At 41.4% G+C, this 18,665-nt stretch overlaps 1 protein-coding gene across 2 annotated transcripts in view; it reads right to left on the reverse strand.

Moving 5' to 3' along the window:
* Positions 1-18,665, reverse strand: part of PAPLA1 (Phosphatidic Acid Phospholipase A1) — an 88,757-nt gene that overhangs the window by 53,388 nt on the left and 16,704 nt on the right. Inside the window, exons 4-5 of one of the 2 annotated variants that reach the window (XM_050193958.3) lie at positions 15,356-15,451; positions 3,699-3,874 (exon numbers count right to left, since the gene is read on the reverse strand). In XM_050193958.3, the coding sequence (XP_050049915.2) occupies positions 3,699-3,874; positions 15,356-15,451 (272 nt within the window). The remainder of the gene's footprint in view (positions 1-3,698; positions 3,875-15,355; positions 15,452-18,665) is intronic. The other variant, XM_050193959.3, reaches the window with a different exon arrangement.

Below are 18,665 nucleotides of genomic sequence, written 5' to 3' on the forward strand. Positions count from 1 at the left end.
ATGCCATGAGCGATGAACTGGTATTAGTTTCTTTTTTTTGTATCCGAAGAACAGTGTACTGAGCATTTATTTTTTCAGACACTATTCCTCGGTTATTTATCTTTGAAATGTATATTCGTAATTTCCTTTGATATTAATGTTTTAGCAGATATCGTTTTTTGATTGTTTTTATCAACTGGCAGGAAAAATGGTGCTTTCTGGAATTTTTATGTTTTACGTAAAAATTTTTTGTTTGGCAACGTATGTTTCTGGAAAGAGAATTTCATTATGCACAACACGCTATGTTGCTGGAATATTATTTGTATTGGTAAATATTTTTTTTCCGAGACCTATAAAAAACTACAATTTTCTTGCAGTAACGAAAGAGTTAAGGGCTCAAACTGCCACAGGCACGTCCGAAAAAGCTCTTAAGGCCTGCCAATACACTTACTAGGCATATCAGTGCTCGTATTGTGACAGGAGACGTGGGTGCACGTATGTATAATTAAGGAATACATACTGTGTCCCGTGACAATTGCCCCTTCCTACCCTTGCTATGCTTCACCGCGTAACATTTTTCTATTGAAGCGAAGCTAGCTTTCGGAGACTGCATATCATATTGACCACAAATAAAGACGGGGACAGCGGGAGAGAACACATAACACGGACGGTAACTTTATATATATGATATGCAGTAAACACCAACTAGGCCCAACTGAAGTTCTTCTGAAGCATACATTTCGGAAACTGGCATTGCACAATGCGCTGTGCTTTGCGAGATTCGAAGCCAATCGCGAGGATTACAAAGGCGGAGTCAGTGCCATTGCTGACAGCAGCGAAATCTTTCAATGAAAAACATGGCACCGCACAGTAAGAAGCTAGTGAACATAGAAGCAGCTAGGGCGAACGTTGTGCGGTGGTGGCTACAGCTGCCAGCGGATCGGCGTGCGAGAGCACCGGTTCGAGGAGGCGAGACAATCGAAATGGCGGTGGTGGTGGCTTTGATTAATTCCATTTCAGACCTGCAGTCAGGGCAATATACATTGACTCTATGGAGTACGTGGTGGTGCCCCGAAGCCACAATTATCGGGCATGTCCAAAAAATCGAGTTTCTGGAAAATCAGTCGCTAACGAGTCTGGCAATACCTTGTGCCGATGACACGGCGTCAACGACGATTCATTGCGACTCGTCTGTTACTGGAGCCAGCCTTAACACGACTTTCGTTCCCTTTCAATAAAAGTACAGCTAATTTTCCCTGATAGAAGCAAAAATTCCTTGAGTTTTCCCTGAGTATTTCCACACTATTCAAATTCCCTGAGAATTCCCGGTTTTCCCGGTTGGTAGACACCCTACGTGAAAGCTCGGAGCTCCACGAAACACAACATTGCCTGAGTTACTGTAGGCTGTTACAAATAGTATGCGTTCGGTTCAATTCACTTCCGATGCGCCTTTCATTTTCTCAATTCTTCGCTCAAGTTACATGGGACACCTTTTATACAACTGAGCTTTCAAACTTATACCCATGATTCAAAGGCATAGAAAATTACACTAATTAGGAAATACCTTAACTTTTAATGCCATTGGAGCAATGTGACATGGGTCAACTCAATGTAATTTGTTATTTAGTGGGTTCACTACAACTCATTCAGCAGAGAAATGCGCACCCTCGAAGCCATAGCTTACAAAATGCAGTGTACTTAACCCTGTACATTGCACAAACACACTTCCATACCATCAAAAATTAGAACTTGTTCACCTTTATTTCTGGCTATGGAAAGTACACGTACAAATCATGTTGACGTGACAAAGACACCATTCTTTGTCATTGCTCCCTGCAACCCAAACAGGTTGCAGCTTTTCATGGACTATATCGCGCCATCAGAATATTCTATCGGCAAGATTTTCCCCCGCCTATATTCTGAGAACACCTGTGTAGGTCCTGCCTAAACCTTTCATTACACTGCAAATCCCTGGAATTACAAAAAAGTAATTCGTTCTATCCATTGGTCTCAAGCAACCTACCCTGTTTCACATTTATGCAGAGTACAGAGATACTGTGCACGTGTATATCGACGGATCTGTCAAACCATATGCCTCCACTGCAGCCTTCGTCATCCCACATATGATCATCGCTTGGCGGTTTAAACTAGACCATAGGTCAACATAAACTGCCACAGAACTTGCTGTAATCCAGGAGGCACTTTGATTTCTCAAAAAGGAGCCTCCTCACGCATGGACCACAATCTGCGATTTTAGGCCAGTTCTTCAAACCATTGACTGCATCCCCAGACAGGGCCCGTATTATTAAATAGCTCTAGAAATGAGAGCATATCGACCATGCAAATAGGAAGTGCCACAATATCACCTTTTAGTGGATACCTGCACACTGTGGCATGATAGGGAATAAACAGGCAGACACTGAAGCAAAAACTGCTTTAAATAATGCTTCTGAAGTACGCATTGCATTCTCTCGAACAGACACAAACACCCTACTTCATTGCCTAATACTACGCAACTCTGCATTGGAGCATTATACTCAACCAGATTGGCGACACAAGCGAGGGCATAAATGGAATCCATAAATGAAATTCCGTATGCCTCACAAGCTCAAAAGAAGCCAAACAAGCATGGTGTGCCGGATTCGCCTTGGTGTCGCATTCACTAAGCGTTATAGACATCCTATAGGTTGCAGTGACACTAGCCCAAATTGTGAATACTATCAGATGTCAGAAACACTTTATCACATATTTTGCATTTGTGCCGCGTACGCGCAAGAACGGCAGAAACTGGTCTCTTCCTTTGCAAACGTTGATGATAGGCCGCTATCAGACGAGTTTCTTTTGGGTCCTTGGCCTAATGCAAGCAGCACTGCCTTGATTACAAGTGCTGTTATAGCCTTTCTACAAACCACGGGGCTAAATGCGCAGCCTTAGAGATGCCACAATGTTGTATCTTTTATATACATACACCTCCTCTTCATATCATCACCATTATCATTATCATCAGCAGCAGCAGCAGTAGCAGCAGCAGCGCATACATCAGTCCTGTTCCTTCCCATTCGTTTTCCCCAGTGTAGAGTAACAGGCAATAGCAAGCTATAGCTCAGGCCAAACTCTCTGCCTTTCTGTAAATTTCTCTCTCTCTCGAGGTATCAAACTCAGCCTAGCATTTACAATATATTGGGAAATACAGGGTTAAAATATTTTGCTGCTACACCAGTTTGCACCATGCTCAATGCATAGGCTTAGAAATGCTGCTTTCAATAGCTGTGCTTGGTGACCAACTTCAGGTAGACCACTCATTTGCCTTAATGTCACATCACCCTCTACACGATTTGCAGCCTTATTTCTTCTCAGGTTCAGATGGCTAGTTGTGAATGACCACAAATGGAGGCTGACCATGCTAAGTATAGCTCACAAAATGTTACATGTTTCATGTAATTACATTTTTTATCATTAGTGTCTTAAGTATAGCCATGTTCCACTGAACATGTGAAGCACACCACAATGACTGGAAGTGCTAACGTCATACACAATGGTGCCAGGAAAACACATGGAAACAAACACACAAGACAACAATTGTATTTGTCAAATTCACAGTGGACAGATATTTATGATACTTTCAAAAATAAAACTGCTACACTCTACAAGTAGAGCTGTTCTCTAGGTCAAGTAATCGAACTCCTTGTAGCAAAAGTCATGTAACAATGTGCACTCACTTAGGGTAGCTCACAGAAAGCTGGCCGGTGCCAGCCATGCCCATAGAATAGTTGACTGAGGCCACGCTTTCACGCTTGCGACCAACTTGCGGACTTACTGATGCCTGAGGGCTGAGTGGGACCTGCTGATGAGGTGCTGCCTTGGCTGGTTGAGTGGGAGGTGCCTTGTGTTGGCTCTGCACACAAACGCAAACACTGGTCTTAAAAATAAAAAGGAGAGATCCTCCCAGCATTTTGGAACCATAGAACAAATGAAAGGCAGTAATCTGGTGTACAGTGCGCAATTGGTGTGAAGGTGAGATTGCTGCATCTTACCTTATACGTTATGTCTGAAAGATGGTCCTGCATAGGTCATGTACACAGACATGAGCATCAAACCAAACACCAAAGATTTTCTTTTCTTTGTTCCACAGGGTACCACTAAAGCTATCTGTACGACTGACATGCTCTGCCCATGCATGCATCCTCTGTGTTGCAGTCAATACAACTGCTAGGTTGTTCATCCCTTTTGGGGGACAGGGTAGGCTCTAAAATGGCATGTTTATTTTTTTTCCAATGCTCACCAACCCTCTATTTCAGGAACTATTGTAGTTGAAATAATTATATATGTATTATTCAGTATAGAATTATTTGCTCTGTTAACTGGGTGTGTTCAGATAAGGACAGGCTTGGGGGGGGGGGGGAGGAGGGTCCAATTTATCTTTTGTTTTCAGTGAAAATTTTATATAATGTGGGCAAATTCCTCAGCAAAAAGGAATCAACCTTTTGTTTTCTGAAACGCAGCGTGGATTTTGTGGAAAAAAATAATATAATTCACTAAAGGTGGAGAAGACCATTGTTGAGTCTTGCAGATTTTACAAGTTTGAAGACTTATCACACAGAACTTAAAATACTGTACATTGCCAAAACATTTTTTTGGTAATTTTACACCATTAGAACTACTGGCCCAAGGAAACTTCGACTTACATCGCCTATGGCTTTATTTAAAAAAAAAAAATGGCCACACTTTTCTTTTTGAGCAAGCACCTCACCAAAATCAATGGCTTAGTGGGACCGTATTAACTAAGGTGACAAAGCCAAAATATTTTCTGACGAATTTTCAAAGGATTTCTCACAAATTAACAAAAAAAAAATGTGCAGTTACAATACTTATTTACTTCATAATAAAACCCCGAAAATGACAAAATTGCAAAAGTAGCAAATATTTGCACATTTAAGAAATATAATTGTCGGCAATTTTCACTAAAGTTTTACAGAATGCTCTGACGGGACTGATAAATAAAGTACTGCAAAAACATGTTGCATTACATTACTTGAAGCGAAAAAATTGAGCCTATTTTAGAAACGTGTTTGGTTATGCCTATGACCTGTGCAGTTCTAATAATAAAATTGAAGTTACATTCATATTGCATTCCGAGCTTGTTGTTTTGTTGTTTTGTATGGCAGTAAAGAACAGTGACTCATACTGTGTCTATTTTTTCCAAAAACAAGAAAGGGGCTGACAGATGGAATAGCACACTGTGGTATAAAGTTTGTAAACAGGGATGAAGTGCCTCAGACAGGCTGGCCAACGTTTCGATAGGAGGACCTATCTTCGTCAAAGGCGGCCTCGTCATCCTCGGCGTGTTAGTTTTAAAGGGTTAGTGCAGTGACGTCACGTGCGGGTGTTGTCGCTGGCGGCTGGTTTTAAAGAGAGAGATTACAAGAGGAAACAAGCGCTGTCGTCCGACGTCTGTGAGCTTCATTCTCAAGACGAGGGGACAAGAGCGTGAGAGTGGGCACGCGGGGCGAAAAGAAAAGGAATAGAAGCAGAAAAAAAGGGGAAAAAAAGAAAAAAAGGGGGGGGGTGTGGGGAAAGCCAGGGCGGCACCAAGACAGACAAAAAAGGGGGGGAGTGAAAGAAAAAGAAGGAGAAAAGTGAAATCTAAGAAATACGGGGGCTTGGGAGCGTGTTGGGGATGCGAAAGGTTAGGAGGTATTCAGGGGGAGTCGTTGGCGGCATGTTTTTGAGGCATTAAAACGGTCGGTCAAGCGGTCAGCGCGCGAGTAACACAAAAGAAAAAGAAAAGAGAAAGGAGAAAACCCAGACACAAAAAAAAAAAAAAACATGAGTTGAAAGTGACTTGAGTAGCATAGTAGTAATACGTCGACTAATTTTGAAATAGTTAAGGTGGCGACGAGGAGTCTGCGGTGCAATGTATGGGGTGACTGAAAGGCAGCGGCATGGTCTTTCAAGGGGCACTGCCCCACGCGCTTAACGTAGGTGTCGTTACGGCGGCATCCAGAGATGTCGATACTCTGGGTTGAGGCGCCGAAAAAGGCATATTGACTTCGGAATGTGTTGTCGAGGGGATTTCAAGAAGAAAGAAAAAAAAGGATTAAAAAAAAGGGGGGGAGGGAAGGGAGAGGGGGAGGGGGGCCGGAACCGGTATAACAAACAGGAGGGTGACGCGCGCAGAAGGGGGCAAGTGTACATGGAAGAAGGGGATCGTACAGTTGGTATAGACGTAAAAACCTGAAAGAGTACATTAAATTGAATAGTAGGCAGGAAAAAATTTTTTCGAAATGGAAGAGTAGGTGAGGTTAAGAATTAAAGTTGGCTGGTGGCCTAATGTGTTTTGTGTATTGGTTGATGATATGAGAGTTTCAGATTTAAGTTACAGCTTTTAAAGATTCTAAGTTGCCGCGTGCCAAATTAATTCCTGTCGGGTGTAGGCAATTAAACTTGTGTATGAGGTATGATTCCGTATACTTCCTTTCGCGAGGGGAACGGAAATTTGTTTGTAGTATATAGAGCCTTGCTTTGTCAAACATATGTCCATGTTCATTAAAGTGGCTGGCTACTGCTTTGGGTAAATTGTGTTTTGTGTCCGCGCGGTGACCGTTGAGTCTTGTATTAATTTGTTGTCCAGTCTCACCTATGTATTGTTTGCTACAAGCGGCGCACTCTAGACAGTAGACTACGTTGCTTGATGTGCAGGTGAAAGCCGAAGTTACTTTGTGTGTGTAATTCGACGCTGTACTTTTTACTGTAGTAGTAGATTGAATGTGTTTGCATGTAGAGCACCTGGGGCGGCCACAGGGATTGGTTCCCAACTTCTTCTTTTTCTGTAGTTTGGCGTGCACAAGAACATCTTTAAAATTAGTGTTGCGTCTGTAGGCCACTCTGGGAGGGTCGGGAAAAATCTTCTTAAGTTTCTGGTTGCTGGTGAGAATCGGGTAGTATTTACTTAGGATGTTATTTACGTTTGGGAGTGCGTTTGAGAATTTAGTAGTAAGAAGAGGCGTTGTTGTTCTTGTGATCCTCGGGCGGGGCTTGAGGACCTCGGCTCAATCAAGTTTGGTTGCAGCGATGTAAGCTGTTTGAAGGTCACTGTTTGGGTGGTTCCTGTTTGATAGCGTTTCTTTAAGGTGATCGAGTCTATCTATGTAGTCTTGGTTTTCAATGCAAATGCGACGTAGTCGTGTGGCTTGGCCTTTAAAGATGCCTTGTTTGCAATGTCTGGGATGGTGGCTGGTATATTCTAGGTACTGTTGTTTGTCGAAAGGTTTCCTATACAGCGTTGTCTTTAGTTCACCATTGTCAATGTATATTGTTGTGTCCAGGAAGTTTATGCGCTCAGTTGAGGATTCTGATGTGAATTTTATTGTTGGGTGAACAGAATTTAGAAAGGCTACATATTTATCTAGACTGTCTTGACCATGTCCCCAGATTATGAGTATGTCGTCTATGTATCGTAGGTATGTGTGGGGCTTGGTAGTGCAGCGCGATAGGAAATCTGTTTCTAGAATCCCCATAAATATGTTCGCGTAGGTTGGTGCAAAAGGCGTACCCATGCTTGTAGCATGTATCTGTAGGTAGTAACTCTCTTCAAATTCGAAGCAGTTATGTGTGAGAACTAATTCAAGGAGAGACAGGTAGACTTCAGTAGAGTGTTGTGCACTGTGTTTAGACAGCGTTTGTTTTATCGAAGATAAACCATCAGGGATTGGAATGTTGGTGTACAGCGCCGTGACGTCTAGTGTTGCGAGAATTGTGTTGTGGGGTAGTGTGCCTTTAGTATTAATGTCTTCGATAATTCTGAGCAGGTGGGGCGTATCTTGTACAAATGACGGAAGTGCTTTTGGCAAGTCACCAAGGTAGTGGTTAAGGAATGTGGAGATGCTCTCTGTCGGGGTGTTGTTGTTGGATACTATCGGACGGCCTGGGATAATAGCAGTGTATAGTTCAGCGGATGGAATTTTGTGAATTTTCGGAAGGAGGTAAAAACGTCCGGCAGTTTTGTTGCTTGGTTTAAGAAATTTGTATTCTGATGGTGTTATCAATTCATCAGCCAAAAGTGATTTCAGCATGTTGGTAATTGTCACTGTGTAGGACAATGTCGGATCGTTATCTAGTTTGCGGTAATGTTCTGGGTTGTTTAGTTGTCTGTAAGCCTCGTGCTTGTATTTTTCTATTGGCCAAATAACTATACTTCCACCCTTATCTGCTTCCTTAATAACAATGTCATTCCGGCAGCTCAGATTTGAAATGATATGACTCTCCGATGCAGTTATGTTTTTAGGTCGCTTAGATGTCTTGGATTGGCTTATAATTTCTTTAGTGATAGTTTTAAGGTATATGTCAAGTTCTATGGCTTGTTCTGGTTCGGGAGTCCAAGTGGATTGGGCTCTAAGTGGTGTCGTCCCGGTGTCTGGTGTGTCTGCAAAAAAGTGTCGGATACGCATTCGTCGGGAGAATTCTGAGAGGTCCTTGTGAAGCTCGAATTCATTTATTGTGTTGTTCGTGGGGCAAAAGTTTAAGCCCTTGCTGAGTACGGCTATTTCTTTTTGACTTAATGTTTTAGAAATGTCTATAACATTGGAGCGGTTTAGTTCTGTGGAAATTTCCTTCCTGTCTGGTACTTCTAAGCTCGAGGTCCCTCTTGTCTGGGTGTGGTGGCTGTTTGGTTGGGAGGTTGTTTTTTGATTAAAATTTGCTTTTTTCCTTTGTTTTTGAACCAATTTTCTAGATTGTTTTTCGCCGTAATGTTCTAAATCTCTCTTCTCATCTGGTGTCAGCGTTATGTTCCTAAGTCTGTGGTTAAAAGTTTCGATTTGCTCTTCGCAGTGTTCTTTGAGGATATTCAAAAGTGAAAGTGAGGCATTATGTAATGTTGTTTGCCAGTTTGCGCGATGGTGTGGTGGGAGGGTTCCTAGAGCTGGTACAGCCTTGAGTGTTAGGCCTTTAGGAATTATATTTTTCTCTGTGCAGTTTGTGTAGGTTTTCAGATGGGAGGTGTAGCTCACATGTTTTTTGGTAAGTTTTCTAGCCTGTAGGAATTTGCCTCTCCTCAGCCATGAAGTGAGCTGAGCTTGGATTTTCAGGGCTCCTGCATCCGTATTTTTCCAATGCCACATTGACGTAGCAAACACGCCAGAGTGCACACAGTGAGCCGTTTAAGGCTGGTCTGGGGAATCTGCACCTGGCACTACTCTTCTATTACACCTGCTATTTGAAATGTTCCTCGTTCATATGACCGATACACCAGCCAGGTGGGAAACTGTGATGACGCCAAGCAGTGGAGGAGTCAGCTGGGCATGTTCGTATAAGGACAGTCGCAAAAGGGGTCCCAAATATTTTTCATTTCCACTGAAATATTTATATTAGGCAGAAAAACCCTTCCACCACAATGGAACCGGGACTACTTTTCCAAAATACACCTTTGTTTCACAGATAAAAATTTTTAACTGGTACAAGATGCAAGAGCCTCATTACAGAGTCGCAAGATATTGAAACTTAAGAAGTGCACGATACATAGAATACAGTTTTCTACACAAAAAAAAAAAAAATGTTTTACTCCAACTCTATACAACCTCTCTCATGGAATTAAGGTAAGTTGAGAAAACAAGCTTGAAATGCAATATGAATGTAATTTCTATTTTATTATTAAATCTACACAGATAATAAATAAGGATGACCATACAGGCCTCTAAAAATAGGCTAAATTTTTCCATTTAAATTAGAATAATGCAACATGTTTTTGCAGAACTGGATTTATCGATCCTGCAAGGGAATTCTGTAAAATATTCATGAAAACTGACAATTACTGTTATTTCTCTTTTTTTAAAACACCTTAAAGGAGTCCTGAACCACCCCTCCTGCTTGGTAAAAAACATAGTCCGTGGATAGCATACGCTGCTGTGAACATCTCAGCCAAGTTTTGCAGTCATGCTTGGCGCATCAAGCTTGCAAGCGGAGCACTAGGTCACCTTTTTCTCAAGCATTCTCTTTTCAACAGAAGCCTGCTCCTCACTCTTTTCAGGCTCCTTTATTTTGTAATATAGCAGATTCCCATATGCAGCTACTATTGGCCAATAGATGACATCAATCAAGGAGGGTGCTTGGATCAGTGCGTTTCTTCCTACTGTTACTGTGCATATTTATTGATGCAGTTTAATAAACATGTTAAAGTATGCGAAAATCTGCTTTCGAATTTCGAAAAGAATTACCTACTTCCGGAAGAAGGTGACCATTGTCTGCTCATGCTCGGCTGTGGTCGCTAGCAAACACTGTGCATATGCACTACAGTTGCACGTAGCTGCTGTAGATATTTACCCAGAGGCTTGGCATCTGAGTACTCAGCACCCCACGGGGGCTGCAGTGGATACCGCAACCCCCGTGGAGTGCCGCAATGAGTCCGCTGGCCGAGCGCATTGCGACTCGTTGAGGACAACCATGTTTGGCGCGTCGTAGCCGCCAATATCGGAAGTAGTGGTGTCTGCGTGAACATTCAAAATCAAATTTGAATTGTGCACCATGGTGACGTTCAGTAGGCGTAGCATTGTGGGTATACCCCACTCTGCTGTAGCCTTCGCAGTACAAGACATTGAAGAAGGAACAGGAGTATCATGAATGGTTTCATACACAACCTTTCACTACCAATAACTCCATTTCTGCTGAACGCATTGAAGTACTTTTTGCAGCGAAATATTTCTGAAATAGTCTATTTTAACTTCAAATGCATTTCTCGACTTTGATAAAAAGTGGTTCAGGGCCCCTTATAATATGCCAACTTTTGCTACTTTTGCAATTTTCGCATTTTCAAGATTTTATTACGAAGTATTGTAGCTGCACATTTTTTTCGTTAATTTTTGAGAAACCTTTCGAAGATTTGTCAGAAAATATTTCAGCTTTGTCACTTTAGTTCAGATGGTCCCACAAAGCCATTGATTTCGGAGAGGTGCTTGCTTAGAAAGCAAAGCTTGGCCATTAAAAAAATAAAAATAAATACAGTGGCAACATAAGTTTCTTTGGGCCAGTAGTTCTTACAGTATAAAATTAAAAAAAAAAAAACGGGGCTGAATTAATGAACGACTAAGAAAAAAGTGGATGTTACTAAGTGAGGAATGGCAACACTTTCTACAGATTGCGATGCTGAGTACCATTTTGTGACTAAGTTCATAAACTTTCATCCATTATATTGGAAACAATCGTGTACTGGACTGCATCTGGTTCATTGATATAGGTGTGCACCTGCTAAAACGACTTACAATTATGGAGGTACTGGAACTGCAGCAAAAAAAAAGCTGATGAATGTGACACATTTGCAAGGCCTGTGCTCATGCTTGGCAAAACACCACACAAAATTAGCAAATTAGATTCTTTTGTGACACATGGAGTAAACACAGCTACTTGAGCGAGTTGGTTCAACATTGCAGGCATGTAAATGCGCCTAAGAGACAAAAAAAAAAATAATTATGGGGTTTTATGCGCCAGAACCACAATCTCATTATAAGCCACGCCGTAGTGGGGGACAACAGAAATTTGGACCACTTGGGGTTCTTTAACATGCATGTCACAGAAACGAGACAAGACAGCTGCGTTCGATGCGAACGAAACCGAGGTTCTTCTTTTTTCTTTATTGCTTTCTTTAGTGCACGTGCCTTTGGAGCCTGCCATCTTCTTTCTCGTCTTGTCCGCTCCCATGAGTCTCAACAGCTTCCGGCCGTGAAAAGTTTTCTTCTCATCATTGGAAGCAGCCTTCAAGTGTATAAAGATGTTGTACAGGAATATACTTCATTGACCCTTTCTTTTTCTTCTTAGACTTCCTTTTGTTTGTTTGTTTTTTTCTTTTTGGAGCATTTTTTTTTCCTACTCCTTTTCTTTTTCCTTGCGTCGTCATCTTCCACGAAATACGCAGCAACAGTTGTCCTGAGCGGGTCGCCTCCGCTTAGAATGTTAGCTTTCGCACTGGCGAAATCTTTGTTCACAGTGTCTTGAACAAGTCCTGTTACTGACTCTAGTAAGAGACAGGTAGAACGCAGACGAACAATGTCCGGCCTGTTGACTAAGCCGACAACATCAGGCCTGTTGACAGCTACTTCAACTCTTGCGTTGAGGCCTGGAAATGAAGGAAGACGCCACAAGCGAGTCTTCGGACAGTTGCGAGCCCCTCTTTACTCATGTTTTTAAGGAATCGAAATTTGGCATTCAACACTTCCCTGAACGCACAGAACCGGCGTATGTGGACTTTCGAGATCCCAAGGGCCTCCTGGCGCTTCGAGACATTTTATTTTCGCCTACCAAACTGTGATGGGCAGAATTTGCATACGATCTCGAGTTTGTCTCAATTTTAGAGAGCCCAGATGAGGTCGATCTCTTATGCAATCTCTTATGCGAACGTAAAGCCATGTTCTGATCTTGTGCTGAAGATCTGCTGATCACTTCTCTTTGTTTTAACTAGAATCCAATGTACAGATCCACTGGCAAAGCTCTTTTGAGGATTGGAAGCAACATCGATGCATAGGACTCGCTTTTCAATCCTAAGGATTCCAATCCACGTATGTGCACTTGCACCTTTTCTGACAGCTTTCTTAAACCATCATGGTCATTGCAGCTTGCCACTGTATTCAAGTTAGTTAGTTCTTTCATATGCATTTCTACCAGCACGTCATCTTTTCCGTACTTCTGCTTTAGTAGATCAATGGAATTCACATAGTTACTGTCGGAAAACTGTAGTCCCTCCACGGCAGCTGCCGCTTTTCCGGTTAGTGATGACAGAAGGTACATAAATTTCTTATTTTCATTCAAGCCAGTCCTTTCATGCACAGCTGTTTCAAATTTCCACCAAATTCTCTGCCATTTAATTTTATCGCCGTCAAACTTCATTATTTCTAGATTTGGTAGCTTCACTATTGTTGCTTGGTGCGATTGTCTAGCTTCGCCATTAAAGTTGGGTTGCTCCCTCGCTGTTTCCCGCATTTCTTGTTGAGAAAGGTATGCATTAATGCTGTGCAGAGCAGTTATTATCTTTAACTCGTACTCAGTGGTTTTCGCAAATTCCAGGTCAGCTGTTTTGAGTGTTATGAACTGCTCCATCTGCTCGTCTGCTTTCTTTAGTGAGTCTGCAATACCTTTAATCTGGCTCGCTATCAGTGACATAGCTGTAGGATCCTGATTTTCCTCCAGTTTCTTTTCAGCATCGCTCACTAAGTTTGTTACTTGTCGCCCTCTGTGTCCGTGCCGCTCCTTGCTGTAGATGCCTCGCCTCGCTGCCGTTGGTTCGCCTTCAGGCCTCCTCTTTGTTCGTCTTCTGTGGCCAGTTTGTCGTTCTGGTAGTCCGTGGCCAGTCGGAAGAGGAGTAGTCGCTATCCTGGTCACGGCACCATGTCGCAGAAACGAGACGAGACAGCTGTGTTCGATTTGAACGAAACCGAGATTCTTCTTTTTTCTTTATTGCTTTTTTTAGCGCACACGCCTTTGTAGCCCACCGTCTTCTTTCTCGTCTTGTCCGCTCTTATGAGTTTCAGCAATGCACATAAATCTAAGTACACGGGTGTTTTCACATTTTGCTCCAATCAAAATGCGGCCGCCATGGCAGGGATTCGATCCCGCGACCTTGTGCTTAGCAGCCCAACACCATAGCCACTAAGCAACTGCAGCGGGTCCTAAGAGACAAAAAAAAATGTGGGGTTTTACGTGCCAAAACCACTTTCTGATTATGAGGCACGCCGTAGTGGAGGACTCCGGAAATTTCGACCACCTGGAGTTCTTTAACGTGCATTTAAATCTAACCACGTGGGTGTTTTCGCATTTCGCCCCCATCGAAATGCGGCCACCATGGCCGGGATTCGATCCCGTGACCTCTTGCTCAGCAGCCCAACACCATAGCCACTGAGCAACCACGGCGGGTCCTAAGAGACAAGGATAAAAGAAAGGACAAGACACACGTAGCGCATCGTGTGTCTGTATACATTATGTGCGTCTTGTCCTTTTTTTCGTCCTTGTTTATTAGGCACATTTACCTACATGGAGTAAGTTTTTACCCAAGAAAAGTCCACATGGCTATTTCATTCATTTATTGCCTAACATCTGAATGAATAATTTTTCATAATGAATGATTGTATTGGGAGGATGGAAACATACTTCCACTAAAGTGCGTCTCATAATGCTGCTGAAAAAGATTTTAATTAGAAAAAAAAAAAACTTTCTAAAGCACTTCATTTTAAAATGTAGCAAAGAAATGTTTCCTGTGGGCCAACGAAATTTTGCCCATTAAAGGGTCAACTCAAAATGACTACCACCGCTTCATAATGTCTGGATGCTCGTTGATGAGCATTATTTGTAAAACACTTTCTCACAAGCTTTGGCTCGCTTTGTAAACTAGGCACACTGAAGATTAATTTTTGAAAACAAAAGAAAGAGATTCCGAATAATTATGGCACCTACTTGCTCAATAGTAGCCTCACATTAAATAGGAAAATATTTAACTACCATTAATTAGTTCATAAACTCCATGACCTACTGACACAAACCATGCACAACACAAAGCTATATTTAAAATGTCGTAACTGTCACTACTTCTTCCACCTTCATTTTCATAAACGGGAGGGTCAGCAATAACGACACACCTAAAACTACATAGTTCACTGCATTAGAAGGGAAACTTGGGCAAGTTGGTAGTAATTCATGTTTTGAAAAGTAACAGCACTAAATGGACAAGGACTTAGGCAATATAAATGTGATATTCCGTGAAATAAACTTCAGTTGTGTGTCAGCACCAGTGTCATGTTATTCTTTGCCTAAGTCCCTGTACGTTTAGCCCTGTTACTTTTCAATACATAGTTCACAGTGTTCATGAGTCTGGCTTCAGCTGACATGATGCAATAACTGCAATGCAAATACAAAATAACTTCCTGTGTCACCAAAAAAATTGCACCAAGTTTTATTTCTGCAGGTATAGGTATCACTATGCATATGAAGTAAGTTTAAATGTGAAACAATCTGTTTAGAGGACATACATGGTGCAATATTTTTTAACCATTTCTGTGAATACTTCTTGAAGTATCAAATTTAAAATAAAAGAAACTATGCTCTGCTGCATGTCAACGGCATAGCAACTGTTAGGCTGAGAATCAATTGATGCATAAAACAACAAAATGGCTTGCACATGTCCATGCAAAGTTTCCAAGTGCTAAACAAATTTCATGCTTTTGGAAAACAGGGTTAATGTGCTTCTCTAAAGAATTAGAAAAGAGGCCAACTTCTATATATATAGAAGTTGGCCTTTTTTTCTAATTCTTTAGAGAAGCACATTAACCATGTTTTCCAGAAGTATGAAATTATATATATATATATATATATATATTAAGAGGGGCACATTTTTCAAACTTGCCTGTTTCTCAGAGAGCTCCTTCATGTAAGACAGCAGTTTTTTACGTGGTCCCATGGGCAGGCCCATTTCTCTGAGGTCCCCCTCAGAGCACATTTTCTAGCATGCATGGACAAAAATGTTATGTGAGCCACACAAACAATTAAGGGATGTTATGAGTAGTTAGGCATGGTATACTTTCATGCATTTATGAACATACTCACAAAGACCAAGCCGTTAAAAAAAAGCAAGAAAAAGCCTTGCATACAATGCCAGTATGAGAGCTTTGGCCTCACAGAATGTCAATGCAGAACTGCCAACTTCCAAACAAATACTAACATTTGGTGAAAAATATTTAAAATTATTTATCAAGATGTGTACCATTCATTAAAAAATGATTTGTACAGAAACCATTGATGATTATTGCCAATGTAAGCAAATGGCTCTAACATAGCGACTCACTTTGGTGGCAGCATAGCCTGTGGCGGCAGCATATGAGGCTGTACATATAAGCCAATCAGACATATGCGCAGATATGCATTTCCAGCATCACGAGCAACGGCTAGGGATGCGACCGCTAAGCTCCTAGGACTCCCAGTGGAGCCCTCTACCGCAGCTTCCCCATGGAGAGAGGTGGCAGGAGAAGAGGACTATCCTTGCCAAGCACTCCACAATAGCGTGTAAACCTTCAGATGCATCAAAGCTCACATGCACTGATTCTCTCGGTAGTGAAGATCACTGTACCACTCAACCTCCGGAGATATGAAACTATGAAAGCTCTGAAGTGGCTACTGTATAAGGCTCAATGACAGGTCCAGTCACATGAGTGAATCAGCTGATGCTTTTGAAAAAGAGCACACTTGTGACTTTGTGTACTGTTCTTTCACAGAATAAGATGGGCCCCACCAGAGGAATTATAGGGATGTCATCATGGGCAGATCCAGGGTAGCTTCAAGGGGGGTCTCATTAGAACATAGAGAAAGGGGGAAAGGGCTCACAGCATGCTAAATTTCATTAACACTGAAGAGCCAGCATGTCTAGGGGGGCATCACCTTGTTACTAATGGACCTGCTACAGGAGGGCCTGATGGTACCTCAGAGGCACCAGTTACTTAGAGTGTGAATTTTTTGGACCCCAACCTGAAGCCACCTAATCAAGGCTGCCTTACTGTTAGGCTGTCCACAGCTTTCTTGCCTCAATTTATCTGAAATAAACTTTTGTTTCTTTAGCAGATGTCACAATGCTTATGACACTAAGATAATTTGTGGTGTTGTATTATTCTACCTAGTTTCTCCTTTGAATGGTACAGTCATCTTGGGTCTCCCCCGCCACACACACACATTGGTATATGATAAACCAAACTCTACAAGCGTACCCACTTATGTCTAATGCACTGACACTGTCACACCAGCAGGTGTGACCACCCTGTAGTTACTTCTAATCTGCAAGCTGGCTGAACTTTCAGTTAATGGTGTTACATGTAATCCTTTAACACATAAGATTATGGCATGTTATTGAACTTTTCAGTTAACAGCATCACATCTATTACATGTATGTAACATACAGTTCATGGCATTAATCCCTTAATGCATAAATTTCTATTTTCTTGTGAAGAAATTAGACAAGCATCTGTTTAGGTCAGGGTATGCCTAAATAAACCTCACTATTCCAAAGAAACAAAAAGTTGCAATTTATTAGCCATAATTGTAATGTAACATACATCATACACCATGCATTTACACAGGTTTGTTTTATGGCCACGCAGTTAAGACAGAAAACTGTCTTACTGTGTGATAAGACAATTGCAGAAAACTTGAAAAAAAAAACTATCAGAACCATTAAAAAAACATTGCATTAAAAATGTAGTGTATTTACTGAAGCTCCAGCTAGTATAAGTACTTTTAAATTTGATGATGCCATTTTTTATTTTTAATTGCTGGCCTGAATATCAATGTATGATCATTTATAAACTTTACTTTTATGGGAACATTGCTTTACAGTCTTTAGGAGCTTGATGCAAACAAAGACTCTTCCTGTATGAGTTACTTTTTGCTGCAGTTATTAGCTTTTGGAACACAGCAGGCACCACGTTATCTTTACTGTAAACACTGGTGGCATTTTCATTTTTTTTTATTTTCTCACATATTCAACATCAATAATGGCGTGCAGAAAATGAGCGTCAGCTTTAACACACCAGTTACACATTTATTAGAAGCAGGTTATACTTGCATTGCACAAGCCACTGTTTCACAATGCTCGAAGTTCATCATTTCTTCCAGTTTGGACATGGTTGCAGAAAGCGATGACAATAATATGAAGAGAGTTGTGGATATTCCCTATATCCATACCTTGTCGCACAAACTTAAGAAAGTAGTAGGGAGCAGAAACGGTATTAATGTTGTGTTTACAGCTGCAAATATGTTAGGGAAGTTGTGCACCGCTATGAGAGAAAGAACGAACAGCTGAACAGCAAAAGGTCCAACATGCGTTATGTAAAACACACCAACAAGTTTGCCCTACAGAATGCTGTATAGGCCCAGAACATAAAGTTGCTTTCAATTACGGCTGCTTTTATACAGGGCAGACAGGCCATTGTATCAACCACAGATTAATTGAGCACAAAAGGTTGTTAACTGGAGGAACAGCATTTAACCTTTCGTTGCACTGTCGTGATTGTAAATGCCAAAATGTGATGACAGTATAGTTCTATTCAGACATAAGAATGAAGAAGTGCACCTTATGGTCGAGGCTTAGCATATCAATCATAGTGAAAGCGCCCACATTAGCCAGCCTTCAATTATCTTACGTAAAGATTAATGTCATGCGTAAACAGTTACCTTTCACTAGGCCCGCGAATGTCCCCAATTGACGATTAGCACTGTCTCTCTTGAGCTTGCGCAATCAAGTTTGACAGGTGGCACTGCCTCTCCCAAGCACACGCAGATAAGTTTTGTTTCTAGCTTCTTTTCCATCACTGTGCAACTTTTCAGTTGATAGTTGGAATTTGTGTTGTCACTTCCCTCTACTTGTGTCCATGTCTGCACACCCACCTTTTTCTAATATAATTCAAAGTCACTTTATTTCTAATATTTGTATTCCATTAGGTTTTAAAATGTCACTTGCTGGACATCTGAAGCTATAGGTAAAATTGTGCAGACAAGCTTAGCTCATCTGAATAATCAAAGGGGTAAATGTGCACCTAAAATTGTGAAGTACAAATGTTTTGGATTAAATACACACTTCACTGCTCATGACAGAGCGGATAGATGGCAAAATAAACATTTAGGTATTTGGTTTACACTGGTCTTGCTTGTTTATGATTTAGTCCTTCCCC

Source organism: Dermacentor andersoni, chromosome 1 (genome assembly GCF_023375885.2).
Source record: "Dermacentor andersoni chromosome 1, qqDerAnde1_hic_scaffold, whole genome shotgun sequence".
Classification (NCBI taxonomy): domain Eukaryota; kingdom Metazoa; phylum Arthropoda; class Arachnida; order Ixodida; family Ixodidae; genus Dermacentor; species Dermacentor andersoni.